Genomic DNA, 21,575 nt, shown 5'->3' with positions numbered 1-21,575 from the left:
ATGTTTTGTTTTTCCCCTTTACAGGTCTTGAGCAGTTCAAGCATCTCCCTTGTTATGTAAGTATGAAAATATGAAAATGTGGTTATTGCAACATTGTATAGTGGGTGGAGGGCACACTGCTATTGGGATGGGTGGGAACTGGGCCTGTAGTGTTGGTGTTGTGAAGGGAAGTGGGTGCTCTGGGGAGGTATTGTGGTGGCCAGTGACACTTGCCGGGGTAGCACACAAAATGCCCCCCAGTCCAGCTGAACAGTGCTTTTTCCCTGGGAGGGAACTTTGCCACTTAGCCATCTGTGCAATGTTTTTTTTTGTGCTGGGGGTTGCCATATGCCCATTGGTCCTATTCCAATTTCCTATCATTGTGCAGTCCAGGCTTCCATGGTGATAGATGACTGAGAAGTGTCACGTATGTGGTGCAAGGAGCTGAAAAATGTACAGATAGTTGCCAGATAGTTTGGATGTGTTATTGGTAGGCACAGCACTGAATGTAATTCTCCTATGTTTTCTTTGCAGTTGCGGCTACTGAAAAGCTTTCGCTGATTTATGTAAGTACAACATATATTACTTGGTAATGTGGGGGTGGAGGGTTACTGGGGTGGAAGAAAATGTGGCTGCATTGTCAGTGATATGGGTGGGAAAGGGTAGTGGGGAAGTTCGGGGCCAGTGATGGTTGTGCCTTGCATTGAGGAAGGTGGCTGCTTTGCAGAAGGAAAGGTTTGGCCAACATAAGTAGCAGCACATTTAAAAAAATGTTTGCAGTAGTTATGCAGATGGTCATTTTTTCTTAGCATGCTATGCACACTTGGTACAGAGCTCATTCATTTTACTGCAACTTTCAGCATTTCTGTGGTCCAATTCCAGCAGTGGGCCCACTGGGCCCCGCCAGGGTCCCCATCCTTTTGCAGGGGGAAAAGCTGTAACGCAGGGTAGCTAGAGGGCCAGGACGTTGGGGGGTGTGGGGTGTGGGGATCTCATTGGTCTTGGGCGTCCGTCCTCCTGGTGGATATTTTGTCCCCCAAATTCAGCTTTGGGGAAGGGTGCCTTGGCCTGGTCCCCATCCCTTCCAGGAGGGGAAAGCTGTAGTGCTGACCAGGAAGCGATGTAGGGTGGTGGTGGTTGATGTGTGTGACCTTGCCCGCCTCTCTGCCTTGGTAGTTGAGTACCCCCAAGTTCACCAGTGGTCCTGGAGCTGTGGCCGAAACACTCACAATGAAAGTGTCCGAAGGTGCATCCATTTGTGGTGATTGTGGTACATTCTGTCAGGGTTCCTATATTCAAAGAACGTACAAAGCACACTTCTTGTGAACGTCATATCCTCTGGCAGACTAGTCACCCTGCCAAAGTATAGTGGTGTAGCATGTGCAAGTCATCTTAACACCGTTCAGTGCAGTTGGTGGCCCACAGGAGAAGAAACCTTCACCGATTGCAATTGTGACAGCACAACTGTGTTATTGGCACAAGGTGAAATACTTCTTCACCTCTTTTCCCTGAAAATATTGTGGCAATTATGTGTCGACCTACTGTTATCTCAAATGAGAGGTGCGTTCCGAGTGGGTGAAGTATGTGTCTGGGATTGTTACAAGAGCCATGTGTTGACACAATCGTTGTGTTATTTGGTAAACTGTATGTATAGCCAAGGGATGGCCATGCAGTGCATTGGTTTGGGGTCGGGGGATGCGCCTTCACCAGCTCAGAGGAGCCATCAGCGATGCCCAAGCAAAAGGAGAGGGCCCCCCCCCGCTGACCTTATAGTGGTGCACCTGGGAGGAAATGATTTTGCGTTTGTGGGACGGAAGGGGGTACGGAGCAGCTCATGACGGACCTTGTATGGATTACACAGAGGTTTCCAAACACTGTGGTGGCCTGGTCCCAGATGATTCCCAGGATGGATTGGAGAACTCAAGGGAATACAAGGGCCATCAACCGCTCGGTGTGGAAACTGATTGGCGAGTTCACTAGACTGACAGAGGGCAACAAGAGAATACGGACCATTCACCATGGCATTATCAAAGGTGCTGTAATGTTTCACAGAGATGGGGTGCACCTTTCCAAAACCGGCATGGAGCTGTTCATTGGAGACAGAATGGATTTTGTACAGACGCTATTCTACGGGGGGGAGAGGGTTGCCCAGTAACTGATGGACGTATTGGAATATGTGAAATGTGAATAAAAATGGTAGTAAGTATGTTGGCGGTGAGACTCCCACTTCCTAGCAATTGTCTGCGTTCATGGCATGTCAATGCATTCAGTATGTCTGTGCAGCTCATTTCTTAGCTACCCATCACCGCTTGCATCAGCCTAAATCAATTTGCTTGGCCTTGCATTAATTTCGTCCTTGTGACCTTTCCCCTTACAACAGACACCCCTATGTGAATGAGCAGGTGTCAAAAGTGTGCCAGCAGTTGCCTGGAAGGGGCTGCCGTGTACTTTATTTATCTTCCCTTTCTGCTTCTTCATTGCCTATGGCTTTTCAACTCACCCAATCACTAATACGTTGCATGGTTGCTTCTCACCTCGATTTCCCATCCACCAGCATCCCATGGAGGAGGGCATGGTGCAAAGCATGTTGGCTGTTTCTGAATAGGTAGTGTGGCTGAAATCCTCATCCCCACGCTTGTATTTCTGTAAAGTTTAGCGTAAGAGGACATCGTCCATAGATTTTTTGTTATCTTTCTTTTAGGTGCAGGTGTGTTGTAGCTGTCTACCCACTTGTAGGAAAGCAGTCAGCTGGTCCTTAGCATTTCACGTGAGTGTTTTCAAAGTAGTACTCCGTTTATTGTAACGTGCAGGGAGTACGTCATATTGCAGAGGGCTGCTACAGTTTGTGAGCAAAGTCTGGACCTTTTGGTGTACTTGTGTGGAGTAGGTTTGTGGCACTGAATACCACTTACTCTGCTACATTCCATACTTTGAGAAGCTCACATACTTATTGTTTCAGTCTTCATCTGGTCTTTGGGCAGTGAAGGGTTCCATAGCGAAGGTACTCATTGCTTCTCGGCGATCAATGTCTGGTGCGGAGACATTAGCTGTAGTGATGGAGTCTGGGTCAGAGCAAGGCACAGATGAGTACATGCATTCTGAAACAGATAGTGCTTCTGAGGGGCAGGAGGGAAGTGATTGGGGAAGTGAGATGGCCATGGATGAAAGTCCCTTTTCCCACTCATCATTGTCATCATCTGATGACGAAGAGGAAGGAAGAGTGCGTCCACCTTTTCGCACACTTCCCACACGCAGGGGACCTGTAAGGGGGAGGGGACGTGCAAGACAGCCACGTAATGTGGCAGTTCCTGACATGACTCAAGAGTCGCTCTGGGTGCCTCCAGCAATGGCTCAGCCTGTTGTGCCCCCTTTCACTGGTATATCAGGGTGCACAGTGAATACAGAAGGGTTTCAGCTATTGATTTTTTCAACCTTTTTGTTGATGATGGGTTCATTGCAGATGTGGTTCAGCAAACCAATTTATACGCTGCACAGTTCATGAGGTCAAGGGGTCCCACGCTGAAACCCCACTCCAGAGCACAAGCATCGGTACCCACAAACGATGTTGAAATGAGACAGTTTTGGGGTCTCATTCTGCTCATGGGAATTGGACACAAGCCGTCTGTCGCGATATACTGGTCTACTGTAGCACCACTTTATTGCCCGTTTTTTTCAGCTACAATGAGCAAAAATCGCTTTCAAGCACTGCACCGCATGTTGCACTTCAATGACAATTCGGCAGCATTACCCAGAACGGACCCAAACTTTGATAGGCTCTTCAAACTGAACCCATTTCTGGACCACTTCACTCACCGATTTGCAGAGGTGCATGTTCCTAGCCAGAACATATCCATTGATGCATCGTTGGTGTTGTTCAAAGGTCGCCTAGTGTTCAGGCAATACATTCCTAGCAAGAGATCACGATATGGGATTAAAATGTACATGTTGTGTGAAAGTACCACTGGGTATGTCAGCAGCATGAGATTCTACACCAGTAAAGACTCAACCCTAAACACCCCGGGCTGCCCAGCCCATTTAGGGACAAGTGAGAAGATTGTTTGGGATCTTCTCACACCATGGCTCCACAAGGGACATCATTTGTATGTAGACAATTTCTACACTGGAATTCCACTGTTCAAGGAATTGTTCAATGGGGGCACACTGGCATGCGGTACAATCCGCAGTAACCGCAAAGGCTTCCCCAGACAACTTGTGTGTAAGAAGTTGGCCAAGGGACAATGTATGGCATTGCGGCAGGATGAATTGTTAGCAGTGAAATTCTGCGACAAAAAGGATGTGTACATGCTAAGTACAATTCACGAGGAGTACTTCAGCTGTCCCTCTGCGCAGGCAGACTCAGCAAGTGTTGAAGCCCAATTGCATTCTGGATTACAACAAGTACATGGGTGGAGTAGACAAAAATGACCAAGTGCTTGAGTCATACCACGCTGAACGCAAGTCGCGTTTCTGGTACAAAAAGTTAACCACACACATTGTGCATATGGCAACGTACAATGCTTATGCGGTGTACCGTGCAGCTACTCCAGAAAACAACCTCTCCTTTTTGGATTTCGAATTAGCAATTGTTCAATCTCTGGCTAATGTTCATGTACAAATTCCCTCCTTTCCAGAGGTCGAAGATGTTGCCAGATTGCAAGAGCGACACCACTGCCACGAAGGCACAACCGTACCGAAAATGTAAGGTGTGTACAAAACAAGAAAAGAGGAAGGATACTCTGGTGTACTGTCCCCAATGCCCATCCCAGCCTGTCCTCTGCTTTCAGCCTTGTTTCCTTTTGTATCATACAAAGGAAAAATATTGGGAGATCGACCAATTTCCGAAAATGGCCATCATCCCTTGAAAGGGACCCTTAGCCACTGAAATCGTGCATGTCTTATAAAGGAATGGCACTCTTGCACCCTTCCCTGGAGGTGTACCTTCAATGAAAATGCAACAGGATGTCAACTCACTTCACTTGATTTAGCGTGCATTCACGAGCATTGCTAGACCTGCTTTCTCCACTTGAGGCCTGCCTTGGAAAGGCAACCACAGCCGTAGCTTTCCCTTGAGGCCTGCCTACGAAATTTACATCAGTCTAGATCCCTCAGCTCAAAGCGTGACTTGCAAAGGAACCCTAATCAGGCTCCTTCCATTGGAGGCGGGCCTGCGAAATAGTAATCATTACGGGTCCCTGTACTTGAGTTGTGCCATTCGGGTCATTCCCCTTTGGCGTGCTTTAGCAAGCAATGCTAGTCCTGCCCCCTCCACTTGAGGCCTGCCTGGGAAAAGGACATCACACCCGGTACCTTTCACTTCAGGTCTGCCTCATAAGGAAAAGGCAGTCTAGCTCCCTCTGTGCGTGGTGTGCCTTGCAAAGTAACGCAATGCTCGTTTCTTCCAAAGCAGGCGCATCTTGGAAAGGAATGCCACTCCACCGCCTCTAGTTGAGGCGGGCCATGGAGAAGAAGGGTGGAGCACTCTGGGTCACTCCCCTTTGGGGTGTCTTGGCAAGGCATGCTAGTGTAGCTTGCTCCTGTTCGGGATTGCCGTAGAAAAAAACGTCTGGAAAGCCCCATCCGCTTCCGGCGTACTTTGGGAAGTAACCCGAATCTGGCTCCTTCCACCTAAGGTTTGGCATGCAAAGAAAGGCCAGTCCGGCTGCCTCTACTCAAGTGGTGCGTTGTGGAAGACCAGAACACCATTCAGGTTCCCTCCACTCAAGGGGTGTCTTTTCAAAATAATACACGCCACTTTGGCTCCTTCCCTTGAGGTCTAAGTGTCATGAAAGTGGTACTTGGACACCAACTATATGGCAGCGGTGTCTTGCTTACCTCGTAACATCCTGCCTTGTTTATTGTTTTACTGCGAGTAATGTTATGTGTGGTGTAAGTGACACGTCTTCTGTAGGAATTAATTGGATATGATTGGTGTGTGAATTGGGTAAAGATACAAAGAACATGCAGATACAATTTCTGTGAATGCACTTTTCCAGCACTGCAGAAATGATTGTCATGTTGCAGGGTGGGTGTTTTGTGTGGGCACGGTTGAACATATGAATGTTTGCCCATAGTTGCTATGGGCATACTCAAAGCTGGTGTGGAAGATGGCGCCTGTAGGGCAGGGTAGCCAAGTGGGCCAGTATGCACTTGCTATCAGTGTCTACATGTGATTGCAGGCACAAAGTTTGAATGCAGACAGAGTTGCTATACAATTGCTGCCAAATGATAGTTAAGATATTGCTAGAGACACAGTTGCATTGTAAGCACATGTCCACGTGGTATACGTGTGGTGTTATGCTCATGTGTAGATACACTTGGTCTGGTGCTAGTGATTTGGTAGAAGTGCAACGGCTGAAATGGATGCCAACTGACTGCAGACACGAAAGGGATACGAATGGCCAGTGACCCGGTGGGTGCCTTGTCGTGGCATCACTGCTCACAAGGACGATCCTTCTTGTGCTACACAAGGAGGTTTCTCCTTGTGCTAAATCCCACCTTGCGTGTCCAACTGCATTGTGACTGGTATGTATGGGAAGTGTGAGGAAAGGAGCATGTGAAATGGCTTACTACCAGTACTTTACTGTTTCATATGCGCACTACAGAGAAGTTACTATACAAAAGATGTACCCATTGTCACTCAGGTAAGACACCTGCACACATGAGGTCTGCCTCTCATTGGGACACGTGTGGGGACGCGGGAAGGTAGGCCACGTGTTGTTGGAGGTGTGTTTCGGTGGGTCGGCAGAGGACACCCGTGGGAATGCGCAAAGGTCTGACTTGCGCAAAGCGGTCCAGAATTTATTACCCAGAACCCCAGACAAAGTGAACATTGTGTTTTTTCCCCACCAAATATCAAACTTTGTCGGAGATTGTGGCTAATAAAAACTGGGGCAATTTGCGCAAGGCAGACCTCTGTGGATTCCCACGGGTGTCCTCTTTTGGGAAATGCATGAGGTTCCCCCTTTTCCTTGGTGGCTTCGACACCCTAGGCCCAAATCTGTAGGTTGCCCACATGAACAAAATGGGCAGTGGCGAAAGGTTTGGGGTTACCAGTGGGTTACGCTTTTTCTTTTGCGCCCCCGGTAGGTGCACTCACACATGTGAGGTACCGTTTTCATCGGGACACCTGTGGGAACGCGGGACAGTAGGCCATGTGTTGTTGGGGGTGTGTTTCGATGGGTGAGCCGAGCAAAATGTGCGGAAAATGTGTTCATTTTCCCACATTTTGGATTTTGCAGGCGTGTCTGGGTAATAAATACTGGGGCAATGTGCGCAAATCATACCTCAGCGGATTCCCACGGGTGTCTTCTTTTCGGAAATGCATGGGGGTCCCTGTTTTTCTTGGTGGCTGCAACACCCCAGGCCTAAATCTGTAGGTTGCCTCCCCAAACCCTTTGAGGGGGATAGCAGTGGTTTAGCCCGATTCCTTCGCGCCTAGGTAGGTGCACCCACACATGTGAGGTACCGTTTTCATCAGGACACCTGTGGGAACGCGGGACAGTAGGCCATGTGTTGTTGGGGGCGTTTCGATGGGTGAGCCAAGTGAAATGTGCGAAAAATTCGTTTTTTCCCCCTACATTTTGGACTTTGCGGGGGTGTCTGGGTAATACATTCTGGGGCGATGTGTGCAAATCATACCTCTCTCGATTCCCACGGGTGTCCTCTTTTCGGAAATTCATGGGGTTCCCTGTTTTCCCCCGGTGGCTTGGACACCCGAGGCCCATATCTGTATGTTGTGCCGGTCGGCAGAGCGTCTCAAATTACGGTCAGAAAACAGACTTGGGGTTACTTGTGTTTTAGGCTTTCCCCTTGGCGGCCAGGTAGGTGCACCCACACATGTGAGGTACCGTTTTCATCGGAACACCTGTGGGAACGCGGTGCGGTAGGCCATGTGTTGTGTTTGTGTGGTTTTCATAACGTTTTGACCCATTTGCTGGTGGCCTTTGTCACACAACCCTTTCATTTCCCAAATGTGACCTACATTTAGTCGCTGCTTTAGGCACCATACACTTTTGTAACCTGCACAAGTCATCTACCCTTGAAAAGGGCTGCCTGTGCTCTTCCAAAAAATGTGTGCTTGCCGTTCCTCACCACATTGGTTTTCCCGATTTACACATGCTAAGTGCGTCTGGTCAGGCCGTGAGCGTAAAACTCCTGTGTACCATGGCTCAGTGTTTGGCTCGTGGTATTGCTTGTTTTGTAAAACACTACAAAAAATGTGTGCTCTCCTAACTGCAAGAGTCGGGGGAATGTAGCAGAGCATTGCTTTTCTCAAAATTCATAGAAGCCATTGCCGTACCAAGCCAACCATGTCCAACACATGCCTTTTTTTTCGGTCATTTTCCCCCAATCGATGGCAGTTTCCCCTACCTAGTTGTTGCCTGACCTACACAAATCACCCGTTCCTAAACTTGGACTTTTGTCTACTTTTCATAAATATATGCCTTTCTGTCCTCCAATTCGGCTTTCCAACCCTTTTCTTCCATTCCGTCCATGCATGTCCAATTGGCAAAAATGACCAAAATCGCCTCTCACAAAACGGTTGATAACCACATCAAAATATTTTTTTTTCCATTTCCACTCAACCTGTTCTTGAAAGTCAGGAAATTGGGGAACTCAGCACAGCAAACCATTTGTTCCTAGCTCTTACAAGGAAAAAACCACAGGCTTCTTTGTACATCATTTTATTGGCATTTTTTGAAAACACCCAAAATGTTCGCCCTTTTTGCTTATTTTCTCTCACCCCCCTACAGCAACCTAGGATTCCTGGGTGGCGTTACGACCGCCTATATGTGGGAAAAAAAGGAGCCAAATTTGGTCGAGATATCTCATGTAACAAAAAAGTTACAAGCCATTGAATGGCCACATACCGACTCACCAAAAAAGGCCCTGGCACTGGGGAGAAATACCAATGGCACTTAAAGGGTTAAAGGACTTACGACAATTAAAGAAGAGTTGCGAAACCTCCTGGAGACTTCTCCCGTTGGAAGCAAACAGAACCAAATGAACCGAAATTTCATCACATTACAAAAAGGAAGTCTACCCGACCAAACAATTCATATAACAAACGTATTTCCAACGCCAACTCCAGGATGAAGGAATCATTTACCATTCTTAAGGAATTAGAGAATACTATGCCTACTCCTGACATCTGCACTAAAGATAAAACTTGGTGTTCAGATATACAACAAGCACTCTAACAAAGCAACCACCCTCCAAAATAAAACAGCCCTAAAAAAGCATCTGTCAGTACACCATCTCATCCTAACATTATTACTCCTGACCCCCCCCCCCCATCAAGGATACATTATCCAACCCCCCTGCCAGATTCAACTTCACTAAAACATCAACTCTCGAGGCAGATAAAGTTATTCTTACACTCAAGCCTTCCAATTGCCAGGGTGACCTTTGCCCAGCCCAGCTCATAAAAGATGCTGCACGAGATCTTGCCACTTTTCTTTCCAAACTTATCAATGCTTCATTTGCGTCCGGCACTATTCCCACCAACCTCAAACAATCCTGGGTGCTCCCATTGTAAGCAAACCCTTGATCCACTCATACCCACTAACTACCAGCCCATCACAACAGTACCCTTTCTGTTAAAAATACTCGACAATGTTGCCTACCTCCAAATCCAACACTACTTGGAACTCAACAAACACCTAGGAGCCCGTCAATCAGGCTTCCGTCCCCAACACGGAACCAAGACTGCCCTCATCGATTTGAAGACACAAGTCGATGAGTTAAAAGATAAAGGGAAAACAGCCCTCCTCCTACTTATGCAGCCACCTACACTCAGCCGCCCACTTCTCTAAAGAGGCTAAAGCCTGGATCAAGAAATTTGTGAGGAGTGACAGGACCAGGATGGTCTTCTCCCCCACAGCAGCAGCAAACCCCATCCCCATCACGTGCGGTGTACTCCAGGGCTCTTCAGTTTCCCCCACATTATACAACATATTAACCAGGCCACTTTTTGACGATCTGGACCATCTTGGTATCACCTACACTAATTACAAAGATGAATCTCAGATTCTCCTCCCACTTTCCGGGGATTATGTTAAGGATTCGGCCTTGGTGAATGGAGTGTATCTCATCATTCAGACATGGATAGCGACTCACGGTCTCTACCTGAATGATGACAAAACTGACGACATCCTGGGCACACCCACCAAGCTCAAGAAATTAGGCCAGGACTACTCATCCTTCATAATAAATGGCAACCTCATCAAGGTGGCCAAAGAGGTAAAGACCCTCGGTTTTTACCTGGATTCCTCTCTCTCCTTTGTCAAACAAGTGAATTCTATGGCCCCAGCCACTGCCTACACTTGTAAGCTTATCAGAACTGGCAAACCTTTTCTGTCAGATAACAATTGCATCATACTTGCTAGAGCCCTCATACTCTCTAGGCTAGACTATTGCAATGCCCTTTACATTGGTGCCAACAAGTAAATTATCCAGAGGATACAAATCCTCCCCTAAAAAACACCCTCAGAGCGGCACTTGGCGTGGCTAGAAGATCACATATATCTGATCAGGCTTAAAATATTGGCTCTCCACCCTTAGTTAAATCCAAAAAAACTGCATCCCTCACCCACAAAGCACTGAACAAGGCTGCCCTTAGCTATCTCATGGACAGATTCCACAGGAGAACATCCACCATACCCACAAGATTAGCCAACACCAATTGCCTCACCATTCCGAGATTCAAGCTCTCCAAGGTGGGCAGCTGTAGTTTTCCCGTCAAAGCGGCCCAACTATAGAACTCCCTGCCACACCCTATTAGAGAAGACCAACTCTATCTGAACTTTAGACTTAGCTACATTAGCTGGCTCAAGTCCACTGATCTATAAGACTCGCTCGTGTATTCTTCACACTTTGTACTGTACTTGTATGCTCTGCACTTTAGTACTATTTGTGTACATTGTATACTGTATATTTTCTTCACTGTATTCATTGACTTATCATTGGCATGTACAAGTACCACTCCTGTATTTACTCTGTAACCTGTGAACCTAAGCTTTTCATAATCTTGTAACTGCTGCGCCCTGATACCCTTGGGTCTGGTGCGCATTATAAATGATTAAACACACAAACAAAGAAGAGAAGACGCCAACAGCACCCTCTTGGACCGCAAAGTGCCAGGTGAACCCTGCAGCTGTGCTGACCCAGTTTTCAAATTGACAAGGAAGACCTGTAAAGGACAACTTCATCCCGTAGACTGGTGGGACCAATTAGCCTCAAGACAAACCATTTTGGCACAACCCCCGACTTGACGCGACGTTCCAAGGCTGCAGAAGCCCAACACCTGTGGTACCTCAACCACTTGTGAGTGCATTGTCTTCCGAAGTCCAAATCCGGCCAGATCTTCGTAGGCATCCAGAGGACCCTACAGAAGCAAGAAATCCACGTCCAGAGTACCCTCACCAGAGTCCAGGACCGAGGGATCAAGGAAATCCTAAACAGACCTTTTTGTTTTTCACTGGCACTGAGAAAGACTGCAAAACCACAAAGAGCTGCTGAATCGATGGAAATCCATTGCTGCAGAGTCCCTCTCATGAGGGCTTGGGGTACATTATCCTTTTGCCATTTGGGGTGCTTCCTAATGTAAAGAAGTAGGGGTTGGTTTAGCCCCCGCCCATACATTCTAGGCGAAAGGCACCACTTGATCTTGCACTGGTGAAGGGACGCCTTCCCTGCCCTCCTGTGGACCCAGGGGACAAGGCCCTGGCATAAGCAGAGGTGGGGCTATTGCAAGACACACTTGGACTCCACTTTGTGTAACCTCTACTCCATCTTTGGACTAAGCCGCATTCTGGTACTGCAAAGTCTCCTCTCCCCTCAGCAATGCAGCACACACAGTGAGCACTGACAGCCCCTACTTTTTCCTCCCGTGTCTATGCCTCCCAAGTCCCTTTCTCATGGATGCTCTGAGACAAGATGTTGCAAACAATGTATTCTTTTTACTCTTCCTCTGAGATTACTGTCCTGTGTGTGACCGGGCCGAACCAGTACTTGTGGCGCATCCATCTTAAACCTGCTCCTGCCTCTCTCACACCCACTGTTTGAATATTACTGCTTGCTCAACCTCGTGCCCCTCCAAAACTATTCTTTTGATGTAGCAGAAGTGTGACCCTTCCTTGTTGACCACCCTAGAGTGCTCTCAATAAAACCAGACTTCTGTCACAGTATATTCCGTCCTAAACTAAGATGTGTCACTCCACCCCCTCCCGCTCTATTGTGCCAGACCAGGCAGCTATCAATCTCGCCTCACACAGGTTACCTGAGGGGCAAGACCACCACACCCTTCACCTCGCCAGTGACCCAAAGTGAGATAATGCAAACATACGTGTATAATTTATAGGCCTCTAATAAAAACTTAAAAGGTGTAGCAATGATCATTATTTACTGTACGTCTAGAATAAGTGTGTAGATTAGTCAGCCAGAACCAGCCACCTCTCCGGACCCGACCCAACCCAACCTTCACCTCGCACGGACCGGCCTAGCTGAACCACATGATGTCCAACCCCCCCGCCAAGTCATAAGCTAATCTCGTGGAGCCGGCCCTTACAGAACTATACTCGCAACCCTTCCCTAAAAAATGAAAACGTAACCTGTAGACTGTATAGAAATCGTCACTGATGACTGTGAAAGCCGGTAAAATGTATTGTTCCTGTATTGTTTGCCAGAGCGCTTTCAAGGCATCAGAGTTCTCTGGATGCCGATTCTTACATAAATCTTTGATGAATCTCAAAACCAATCTCTTGATCTCATTTCCTACTGGGATGTGTCCTTTATTCTGAGTTGTGTTGGTGAAGTGGGGGAGTGAGTGCCTTCACTACCTTGGGGTATGCTATTTTTTTCCCTATTCTGAGTTGACCTCAACTCACTTGCACTGGCCTTTCAGCTTGTGCTTCAAGGTGACTCCTCATGAGTTGCTATGATTTTCTATTTGAACTACTGACTAAAGACGAACGACTGACTATTTAAGGACATTTTCTAAGAAGAGAGCATCAGAGCTTTGAACTGGCCCATTGACTTTGACCGTCCTGGCTCTCTAAAGGCCCCCCTTCTGAACCTACGGGCTTTGGCAGTGCTTGTTCCCTTACAGGTTTTAATTGTTGAACACTATTATTGCTGGGACGACCTGCATCCCTTTGGGAGAATCTAACTATTTTGTAGAATACCAGTATGTTCCGATCTAACCCTAACCTTTCCCTCCTTTATAACTCAATATTGCAAAGGTGATACAAAATAAGTGTTATACTGACAATGTGTAAAATTAATGAATTACTCTCCTGCTTTGTCGTTCACTTTTTTAATTGTATCCTAACTTGGGATTAATGTTACTGCTAGTTACTGCTTTTTAAAGAATGCTTTAAGTATCTTTGTGTATAAATAAATATTACATAACTAAGTGTTTACTTGGATACCTGTATTTACTAATTTCATTGTACAACTCTACAGCTTACATTACCCCTCTTAAGATAAGCCTGGCTGCTCAGTCACACTACCAACTTGTCTAGTACAGATATACATTAAAATGTGGGTTACCTAATACCAAGAGAAGTCTTGTGTAGTCCCACACCAGTTGGACTGCACCCATTATTATTACATAACAAACAGTACCCATAACAAGACTTTAGAAAAACGTACCTAACACTTCATTTTAGCTACCATTACAGTTAACAATTAAAGATGCATAATGAGAAAAGAGGAGATCATTGCATTTGATCATAAAGTTGCAGTACTGAGAAATGCAAAGGATTTAGGGATATCTCAGTTTGGAATCCTGCAAGCTGTGCCACCTGGGTTGCTCACCACCCTGAAAAAGAAGTGATCGAATTGAAACACAATTTTATGCAGGTTACCTGGGCTCCACACTGAGAAAGTTTGGAAGTTTGACAAAATACAAATCGTTTCCCAGATCGGTGTTCACTTTTGGAATTTCAACTTCTATCCTCGTTTCTGCCATCGGTTCATCCTGCTGGTCCTGGTCCACTGCCTCATCATCCTAGAATACAAAGAAGAACCTTCAACCATAACGCAAACAGAAACTCATCTAAATGGTTAAGCCACATGAACTAACTACATCTCATGTTTCTGGGAGCAGTGCCAAGCCTTTCTAGATATACCTTTCAATATGGCCTTAAACCCCCATTTCACGGGCTGGAACGGCCCAGTGTTCGGCAAGATTGTATGCAGTAACCCTGTGGGAAACTACACCAGTCTGGTCTTCTTGGTATTAGGTAACCAACCCACCTATTGGTATAGGTCTGTACTACACAAGTTGGTAGAGTAAATGAGCCTCCAAGCTGATCTCAAGAGGGGTAAATGTGAGCTGTAGCATCGAAATACACACATACAAGTATCCAAATAACACTTACACTCAAGGTTTTATAGTTAAATAATTATTTAACAGTCCAAAATACTTTCTCAGAATCAAGTCAGGAAAGTCGCCACTCTTTAGAGATGATTCATACACTTCCTACACCCAGAGGTGACTTTCCCAACTAGGACAGCGTTGGCAGTTATATATCACTTTTTGTACTTGGTAAACTCTGAGGTTTGTAAAAGAGAAAAGGTTAATGGAAGGAACAAGGTTAACAGGTTCTCAGAGCATGTGAGCACTTTTAAAATCCCCCCCAATGAAGTCTAGATTAAACCTTTCTCAGCAATACTAGTTTAAACCAATATACCACCCATGAAGGACAGTTAGAATCAAAGTCAATGGGTCAGAAGAGACTGCAGGGAGCCAGACAGCCAAAGTCAATTTGAACAATGTATATGGAGCTGAGGCACTTCTTAGATATCACAAATGTCTTGCAGAAAGTTAGAGAGTTTGTTGCAGGAAATCACTGCTGGGCCACAAGCTGTTACACTTGTGAAAAGTTAGCGCTAGAATAATTCTAGAAAGACAGCTACTGCAAATCTCAACCGAGAGAAGCAAGCTACAAAGAGGTAGTCAGAACAGTACCTTAGGTTAGAAGAGGATCCAGCTGGCTTTTTTTCTAGTTGCAGGCATGCAGATTCGGGTTCCTGGGCCTCAGTCGTGGGGACGAGAGGAAGGACGTCTGGAGGACTGCTGCACTGCAGTTCGAAGGTTGGCAGTAGCTAGGGGCTCTTTTCAGTTCAGCGGAACTTCACGATTTTTAGCTACCAGCAAATAGCACCACCGCGGATCTTGGACACATGATGGACTTTCTTTTCTCCTTGAGTCCAGCACTCTGGTGAGGTGAACCGAGGTTGGGTCGTCCTGCTTTGGGAGGGTCCTCAGGATCTTCCTGGAGCTCTGGTCCGGGTTAAAGACGTTGCACTAGACTACAGATTTCTCGACCCCTGGCACTTGGTTGTAGCAGCAGCAAGGAAGTACAGGCAGTTGGGGAAGGTCCTGCAGCAAAGTTCATTTTGAAGTTAGTTGGTCCCACTAACCAAAGGAAGAAGTCGTCCTCTTGGGAGCTTCTCTAGTCGATTTGGAAAAACAGTTTCAGCACAGCAGCAGGGCCTGCACCGGGCAAATAATGGTCCAGGAGGATGCAGCAGGGTTCTCTTCACGATTCCTTTGTCGGATGTTTCGTCCAGTGGTCGACTGAGCCTTTAGTTCAAGAAGCCTCACCTTTTATGCAGGTTTCTCCCATTCATGCACAGCCTAGCTGTCACTCTCACAGAAGGGTGGCTGTCCTAAAAGGACAGTCAGTCAGCCAATCACATCTGGGGCATTCAGGTTACCAAGGAGACTAAGGACAGGGAGTTTTGGGCACCTCCCTCGCTTCCTGCCCTTCCAGACACACTGGAGCCAGAGGTAGGTTTCAGTACTGAAGCCCACCAAAGGCAAAACTAACAAAAGAGTTAAACCTGGTTTGGTGCTGTTAGGCAAGATTGTATGTAGTAACCCTGTGGGAGACTACACCAGCCTTGTCCTCTTGGTAATAGGCAACCCAACCTTTGGTATAGGACTGTACTTCACAAGTTGGTAGAGTGACTGAGCAGCCAGGTTTACCTCAAGAGGGGTCAATGTGAGCTGTGGCAGTGTAACAGATTCACAGTGACAGGTATTCAAATAATACTCACGGTTTCTTATTAAAATAACTATTTATTAATTTAACATTCAGTTTGAAAATAAGCCTTCTTTAGAAATGGCAAATGCAACAATAAAATACACTTCAAAAATACACTCCTTCAGCTTCAGTAAGAAGATAACCTTTTGGGATGTCTATTAGGTGACTTCGATTGCTAGGACACTGTGGACATTGATATATCACTTTACACTTAAATTCAATACTGGAGTTATGGGATAAGGTTAGGGAAGGAAACAATGGTTAAAAAGTTTCTCAAACAGGTAAGCACTTTAGAATCCACCAATGAAATATAGTTTAACCCTTTACCAGCTATACAAATAACATATGTATGACGTTTTGGAGGGACACAAACAAAAGTCAGAGGGTAAGAAGAGTTTGCAGGGAGCCAGGACAGCCAATGTCAATTGAGCAAAGTCATGGGGCTGAGGCACTTCTTAAAGATAGCACAAAGGTCTTGCACAATGTTAGAGTTTTGTTGTTAAAAGAATCACTGTTGGGCCACAAGCTGGGAGGCTTGTGAAGAGCAAAGATGCAAGCAACACTACAAAAGGGCAGCAAATGCAAGTCTCCAGAGAGAGCAAGCAAGCTACACACAAGAGGCAGGCACCCCTACTTACACAGTACCTTGAATTTGAAGAAAAACTTCCAGATGGCTTCTGTTGCCTGTTGTAGTCCTGCAGATCCTGTTGTTGCTGGGCCTCAATCATGGGGACAAGAGATACGACGTCTGGGGACTCCTGCACTACGGGTTGAAGGTCGGTTGCAGCAATGGGCAAAATTCATATCAGCCGCACTTCGCAGTTTCAGCTACTCGCAAATAGCACCACTGTGGTTCTTGGACACCTTATGGGCTCCCCTTGCTTCTGGGGTCCAGCACTCTGTTGAGGTGGCTCGAAGTAGTCCTGCTTCGAGGGAGTCCAGAGGATCTTCCTAGAGCTCGGGTCTGGCTTAAAGACAATGCACTTGATTCTAGTGTTCCTGTACCCTGGCACTCGGTTCCAGCAGCAGCGAAGAAGTACAGCCAGCAGGGAGAGGGGTTCCAGTCACGTTTTTCTTGGGGTCAGTTGGTCCCACCAACCCAAGGGAAAAAGTCGTCCTTTCCAGGCTGCTCTAGTGGATTCGAAATTTGGAGCTTCAGCACTGCAGCAGGGCTTCACCGGGCAAACTAACGGCTCAGGAGGGTGCAGAAAGCTTCTCTTCCAGTTTCGTCCTGTGGTCGAGACTGACTTCATTGCAAAAGACCTTGCCTTTTATGCAAGTTTCTCTCATTCATTTGCAGCCTAGCTTTCTCTCACACAGCAGTCCTCCAAGGACAGCCAGCCAGCCATTCACCTTTGGGTGCATTATTGTAACCAAGGAGACTAAGCACAGGAAGTTTCGGGAACCTCCTTCGTTTCCTGCCCTGCCAGACACGCTGAAGCCAGAGGCTGGCTTCACCAGTGAATCCCACCAAAGACAAAACGAACAAAGGGACCAAACGTGGTTTGGCGTGCAGAGTAAATCCCAAGAAGGATCTTACAAACAAGAAATGGTGACAGAAGACGACCGTGGCCATTTTGACAAAATGGGCACCCGTGGGTGCAATACTGCAGCTGAGGATTGAGCCTGCGGTAAAAACGCACAATGGTAGGAAAATTTAACTACTGCCACCAGCCATTAATTGTAGTAAGGGCAACATAAAAATGTTACATGAGAAGGTAGACACAGGGGATACTAAGTAACCCATCCAGCACTCTATGTAAGATAGTGTGTGCAGGGTCTACAAAGAGAAAAAGGTAAGTAAAGTCAATTTCACTTTACTACTCTTGGAAACAGTAGTTTTTCCAAGAGAAGGTATTTAAACCTTAGCAGAAACCTTAGCGGTGTCACAGACTTCTCTGTGACACTGCACTGAGGGTACTGTGTGACACAATAAAAAAAAAAAGATGATGCTTCGGAGTATGTCAGACTCCCAAAACCAAAAGAAAAAAAGGGTTCAAAACAGAGAAGAATACATGAGAGAGTGGGAAAAAGGTCTCACTCTCTCTGGGATAAAAACTGAAAGTCCTAAAGTCCAGTAAAAGAGTGGGGGTCTGTAAAGTAAAAAGGAATTAACATAGAAATGAGAATTCTCCCTCCTGGATGAATCTCCTAATCCAGTCAGTCATAATTTCTGGAGAGACCATTAGCATTTTGGTGATTACACCCGGACCCGTGTTCTACAGTGAAATCAAAACCTTGGAGGCTGATTGACCATCTTTCCAATGTAGGATTCTCCCTCTTCATCTGCATTAACCATCTCAAGGATTGGTGGTTTGTATGAATTACAATCCGTACAAGTATGGTCTAAACTTCTTCAGAGATCACACAATGGCAAAACACTTGTGTTCAATAGTTGCCCACCTTGTTTCATGGTCCTTCAGTTTCCTACTGATTAAGCAGATCGGGTGTTCCCTGCCTTTATCATCCAGCTGACTCAAAACAGCACCTATTCCTGTATTGAAGCATACATTTGTACAATAAAGGATTGGTTGTAGTCAGGAGCTCTCAAGACTGGAGCTTGACAAAAGGGCTTTCAGTCCTTCAAAGGCTTGAGTGCACTCCTCATTCAACTGGACCTACCTGTGGAATTTGGGTAAGGAGATCACATTAAATAGTTCCCAATGAAGTTCCTATAGTAACCAGTGAGACCTAGAAAGGCTCTCATTCGGGTTGAATAGTAGGGGTGGCCTAGTCTTGTACAGTCTTTACTTTGCTAGGCAATGGCCTTATTTCGCCTCCTCGTACCTCATGTCCAAGGTAGACTACTTTGCTCTGACCAATTTGACATTTACTAGCCTTTATGGTCAGATGGGCATGTGCAAGACCCTACAAAACATATCCAAGGTGGTCAAGATGTTCTTCCCAGGTGGAGATGAACACGACAATGTCATCCAAGTATGCCATGCAGATGTCCTCCATCTCATTCAGAACTTGATTCACCATCCTCTGGAATGTTGCAGATGCATTTATGAGTCCAAAAGGCATAACCCTGAACTGGAAGAGGCCTCCTGGGGTCGCAAATGCAGTTTTCTCCTTGGCATGGTCTGTCAAAGCTATTTGCCAATAGCATGATGTTAGGTCAAATGTACTGATGAACTTGGCTGAACCAAGTTTGTCCACCAGCTCAACTGTCCTAGGTAACGGATGGGCATCCGTCGTGGTGACTGCATTTAGAGCTCTATAGTCCACACAGAATTTCAACTCATTGTAACGCTCACCTGGTATCCACGGGGACGCCACTCAGCCTGTCTGGACCTCCTATGACCTCGAACCCTTCCCCGGAATCAGTTCGACTGGAGACTGGGCCTGAAACACAGGATTGCCAGAGTTTAACTCTATTGTCTCTGCTTGCTTGACCCTCTCTTCCCTGGTGACCAAACCTTCCCCTTTGTCCACTCCTCACCTTGCTTTCTTGTGTAGCGCGCTCTCCGTCCTGCCCTTCGGTGCAGGGGTGCATCGACTGATGCAGGCTCTATGCTGCCTAGTTGCTTCACTGGCGTGGGCCCAACGGACTGGGCTTGCTGTAACTCCAGCCCGACCAGTAAGTTAAATGATTCTTATGAACTGTCCTTTTGACTCTTGTCCCTTCTTTAACATGTCTCTCCTCCCTTAGGTGTTGGAGGGGGTCGGAGATGGCATTGTGCTGCTGAGGGGAGCAAAGCACTAACGGTGAGTGAGAGCGCGATGCACGATGCGGTCTGCTCTTCCTTGTATTGACCAATGTTTGTCTGTGTCCCTTTCAGGTGCTGCAATATTCCAGCGTGGCTGCCAGCTGAGAGGATAAGGTGCAGTGAGTAAGCGCGATGTGCGGAGCCTCCTTAGGCTTTCCGTGCTAACCTGTAATGTCCTTTCCCCTTGCAAGTCGATTGGATGCTCCAGAACTGAAGTTATCCCGAGCGGCTTAAGTTCAGGTAAGCGTCGACTCTTCTTACAGTTTTAAAGTAAGTTAAGATATGAAGAATGCTTACTAATACTTTTTCTTCCGTTCGTTTATCCTCCCCTAGGATGCAGCGTGCCAAGATGGAGATGACACCGGTGTAGCTGCCCACAGGACCGGAGGAGCGATGGATGCAAGCTGGATTTTCTTCAAGATAAGTATAATATTAATGCTGTTCTTGCAGGAGCGCGGGATGTGGAGGAAAGGCAAAGGCCTTCAGGAGACCTATCCGAGCACAGTGAGTGTCATGCTGCAGGTGCAGAGAAACGCAAAGCGTGCTTCTCGGCCCGGGCGTGGTTTAAATAGCTTTCAGGTATCCCAGGTATCCCTGGGTTGAACCACACCCAAAAGGCTAGACCGCCTACTCAGTTCAAGGAACTGGGTTATCTGGGGGCATCCATCTTGCCCACAATACATTACAAGTCCAATGCCAAGTGATTCTTTGAGCTATGTGTGAGCCTGGCGCCACAGGCACCAGGTCTGGCTCCAAGTGTGTCTCTGGTAGGATGGAGAGGCCCTTAGGAGCCATATAGGGGATCGTGGCCTGGCTCCAGCCATGACTCAGGGGACTGGGGGCATGAATCATGACAGCACTCGAACCCCCCCCCCCCCCCCCCTCCCCCCAAGGCCCTTCTCATGGTGGTTCTCCTGTCTGTCGGACACAGGTCCGAGGATGAACAGGTTTTAGGAGCGATACGTGGACACAGGATGAATCTGCATGTTAGATGGCAAGGCTAGTTTGACTGCTACTGGATTTATCACGGAGGTGATGGTGAATGGACCCAGCTATCTTGGACGGAAAGTCTGGGTTCCTTTAATGGGCACATTTTTAGATGCCAACCAGACTTAGTCTCCAACTTGGTAATTGGGGGCTTTTACTCGGTGTTGGTCAGCAAATTTCTTCTGGCGATTCTTAGCTTGGAGTAAGTGTTTGGCTGCCCTTTTAAAGATTTGAGAAATGGTTGTGTGCAAGGTTTTAATTGCTGGCATTTCCAAGGTCGTAGGGACGTCTAACTCGGAAGTGCATGGATGCCTGCCATATATGGTATAAAAGGGCGTTTGCCCAGTGCTGGTGTGTAGGGAATTATTATAGGCATATTCAGCTATCCATAATAGGTCTGACCAGCTTCCTTCAGCTTGCTGTAGCATACAGCGTAGATACTGCTCAAGCGTTTGATTCGCTCTCTGTTTGACCATCCGTTTGGGGATGGTGACTGGTGGATAGTCAGATGTCGATTTGGGCCATAGAACAGCACTTCCTCCAGAAATTGGACATAAATTGAGTACCTCGATCTGAGACCAGTACCAAAGGAAACCCATGGAGCCATACGATACGTTCGAGAAATACCTTTACCAGAGTGGAAGGGTTTGGGAGACCCTTAAGAGGAATGAAGTGTGACATTTTTGAAAACAGGTCCACAACCACTAGAATGGTGTTAAACCCTTGACTGGGTGGTAAGTCGGTAATAAAGTCAAGGGATAACGTATGCCACGGTGCTGGTGGAATATCCAATGGTTGTAAGAGTCCAGCCGGTTTCTGCTTGAATTATTTGTTTTGTGCA

At 46.7% G+C, this 21,575-nt stretch overlaps 1 protein-coding gene across 1 annotated transcript in view; it reads right to left on the bottom strand.

Annotated features, from left to right (window-relative positions):
• Positions 1-21,575, bottom strand: part of LEO1 (LEO1 homolog, Paf1/RNA polymerase II complex component) — an 892,878-nt gene that overhangs the window by 531,947 nt on the left and 339,356 nt on the right. Inside the window, exon 5 of the mRNA XM_069624834.1 lies at positions 13,848-13,990. Coding sequence (XP_069480935.1) covers positions 13,848-13,990 — 143 coding nt within the window. The remainder of the gene's footprint in view (positions 1-13,847; positions 13,991-21,575) is intronic.

This window comes from Ambystoma mexicanum, chromosome 11 (genome assembly GCF_040938575.1).
Source record: "Ambystoma mexicanum isolate Mex_15411 chromosome 11, UKY_AmexF1_1, whole genome shotgun sequence".
Taxonomy (NCBI): domain Eukaryota; kingdom Metazoa; phylum Chordata; class Amphibia; order Caudata; family Ambystomatidae; genus Ambystoma; species Ambystoma mexicanum.
Note: the sequence above shows the minus strand (reverse complement) of the source record. Positions and strands in the feature narration are given on the sequence as shown.